Source organism: Octopus bimaculoides, chromosome 16 (genome assembly GCF_001194135.2).
Source record: "Octopus bimaculoides isolate UCB-OBI-ISO-001 chromosome 16, ASM119413v2, whole genome shotgun sequence".
NCBI classification, from domain to species: domain Eukaryota; kingdom Metazoa; phylum Mollusca; class Cephalopoda; order Octopoda; family Octopodidae; genus Octopus; species Octopus bimaculoides.
The window spans coordinates 48,589,023-48,592,235 of NC_068996.1; the positions used below are offsets into that span (position 1 = coordinate 48,589,023).

The following is a 3,213-nucleotide window of genomic DNA, read 5'->3' on the forward strand; positions in this document are numbered from 1 at the left end:
TACACACATAGGTATACACACACACACACACACATAGGTATACACACACACACACACATGCACATATATAAATATAAAATATAAATATTATTACAATACAATAATTTTATTTTCCAGTGAAATAAAGCACTGTGAAGGTAGAATTATAAATAGGAAATAGCGGCACAACAAGACACCAATTTTCGCTGGAAATAGCAGTCAATAACCTAGCCAACAAGGACCAATCAGTTTTATGATAACAAACATATTCTGAAAAGTCCAAAACTCGTACTCGTACAGTACTAGGTTGTCCATTTCTCTGACATTCTTCCTAGATGTAAGATGAAAATTTTTTATATTTGTCGCCTGCACACATCTTTGTTTCTATATATTCAGGGAAGATTTACCTAGTGTCGAACGGTTTTGACTGCTATTTTCAGCAACAATTGGTACCTTGTTGTGCCACTATTTCCTATATATATATATATATATATATATATATATATATATATATATATATATATATAGAGAGAGAGAGAGAGAGAGAGAGAGAGAGAGAAAGAGGGAGGGAGTGATAAATTGAATATTAATTCAATTTAAAACCAAGTGAAAATTCAGAAAAATTGTATTACATTATATATGTGTATACATATACACACACACACACACACATATGTATGTGTGTGTGTGTGTATGAGAAGGGATGACCACTAAGTGGACATCCTATATACTAGAAAGAGGTCATCAATGACCATCATCTTTTCTTTGTGGTTGGGTCATTGATGACCTCTTTCTAGCATATAGGATGTCCACTTAGTGGTCATCCCTTCTCACACACACACACATATATACTTCTCTCACACGCTTACTACCTGATCTATTCCTTTAATCTGAATGCATCAATCAAAACACTGCCTGGATTTACCTGAGATTATACTTAAGGGATTATACCTGGAACTCCATACAAGATGAACTGTGAACTTTATTCTTCTCTCTACTCTTTTATTCTTCTATATTCTATGAATTCTCTGTCTGGAACTTTGCTACATACACACCTTGTCTCTGATGACAGTGTATGGGGATGTTGACCCATCACCTGCGATATCCCAGTAACAGCTGTAAGACATTAATTACTTCTACTTCTCCATTTTTGATACACCTTACTCTAATTAGAGATCTTAAATGACCTAAGATACTTTGTTCTGTCTTGGTTTTGTTTTCTTTTTCCTTTAATAAATACCTGCCTAATATGGAGCCCTAATATGGATCCCTAGCTCCAGCCTCAGCTATGAACTTGGAACCTAATGGATGACCAATCATAGCAATTACGCAATGTACTTATTCGTTTAGATCACCAGTGAACTAAACCCCTAATATTCTTTCTATATATGACAGGATTCTTTCAGTTTTAGTCAACCAAATCACTGTCTAGGCTTTTGTCAGCTCAAGGCTATAGGAGATGCCACATAGTGGGCTGGGTTGAACCTGCAGCCATACGGTTGAGAAGCAAAATTCTTACCACCATGCATTTATATAAGAAGATTAATTCAATGAAGTACAAATACTGCACTCTGTACTGGATCAAAAGTATTTAATAGTAGAATCCAAGAATAAGAGAATGTCTCTCTTACACATTATTCTCTCCAAATAAGAAAAAATCTGCCACCAATTCACATTAGTCCTACGTCAGTTCTGCTTCTATTCTTTGATTTTATTAATCTGCCTCAGCGGTTCTCAACCATTTTCTATCTATGGACCCCTTTGATTACTATTTTATTCTGGTGGACCCCTATAGCCAATTCTATGTTCAAAAACTAGTTTTATAGAAACTTCTTTCAAAATCCCTATTTTGTTTTTCTCACACATTAACTTTTGTAGGTTGAACAATGTAAAATGTTAGAGAAAGAGACCTAGCTGTTTCTTGCAATATATACATCTAAAGCAGGGGTTCCCAACCATTTTTTAAAACTATGAACTACTTTGATTACTATTTTATTCTGGTAGACCTCCATAGCCATTCAATGCTTAAAAACTAGTTTTATAGATACTCCTTTTTAAATTCCTATTTTGTTTTTCTCACACATTAACTTGTGAAGGTTTATAATAGCACACTCCAAGAGAACATGGCCAGAAACACGTAAAACATACACCAATAGTAGATAGATGCAGAGAAAGACACATAGATAGATAAACAGTTATAAATAGACAGGTAGAAATATAATGTTGTGCTATATACAATCACATAAGCAGTTGGCTAAGTAGTGTAGATTATATCTGTTCTTTAGATTATACAAGGATACATTTCACAAGTCTGTCACGTTGAAACAAACCTGTATCTTGTAATAAATAAATCTAAAGCAGAATTTATTCATGGACCCTAAAAATATTACTGTGAATCCCCAAATTACTATTTTGCTAATGTGAACCTCCAGAAATTTCATATAGACCTCGGTTGAGAACCACTGATCTTATCCCAACAGCCTTGAAATTCAGAAAGAATAACCTGAAAGTTTGCAAAGGCATTTAATCTCCATCAAGCACAACAATCCTTTCTCTTAAATACTTGAAGTTAGCATCAATAGTAAATATCATTAATTAGCTTGAAGTTCTTCACCTGTAGGAACTTTGACATCTTCGGGTTCTTGATCATTGAAATCATCAGGCTTTTCTTCCACTGGCTTATAAATTGGTTTTGATCTGTAATGATAGTGTTTAGTGTTTGAATAGAAGAGATGTGCGGTTGCATTCCTCACTTGCAAAACGCTAAGTTAACGCTTAACATTCTTCAGAATCACGCTCAAATTTGTTTGTTCATCCAAAAACCAATAATGACTTTCTGTGTACACTCACCAGCCATGCTTCATTACCAAATGCCATTGAACTTTACACACGGGTCTCTGATAGCCTGCCATTTTACTGCGAACATATATGTCAGACATGTATAAATGTCTCCATGTATTTATGTATGTGTGTTTGTACATGTGTGTGTGTGTGTGCATGCATATATATGTGAATGTGTTTGCATGTGAGCATATCTGTGTATGTATGTGTGTGTATGTGTGTATATGCATGAGTATATATGTGTATGTATGTGAGCATGAGCATACTTGAGTATTTCTGTGTATTGAATGTTTCTGTGTGTGTGTGTGTGTGTGTTTGTGTGTTTGTGCATGTGCATGTGTGTGTGTGTGTGTGTGTTTGTGCATGTGCATGTGTGTGTGTGTGTTTGTGCAT

The 3,213-nt window shown here is 34.8% G+C and overlaps 1 protein-coding gene across 2 annotated transcripts in view; it reads right to left on the reverse strand.

Moving 5' to 3' along the window:
• The window catches only part of LOC106870605 (centrosomal protein of 104 kDa), a 293,281-nt gene that overhangs the window by 142,232 nt on the left and 147,836 nt on the right, over window positions 1-3,213 (reverse strand). For both annotated transcript variants that reach the window (XM_052973736.1, XM_052973738.1), the window contains exon 13: window positions 2,594-2,676. In XM_052973736.1, coding sequence (XP_052829696.1) covers window positions 2,594-2,676 — 83 coding nt within the window. The remainder of the gene's footprint in view (window positions 1-2,593; window positions 2,677-3,213) is intronic.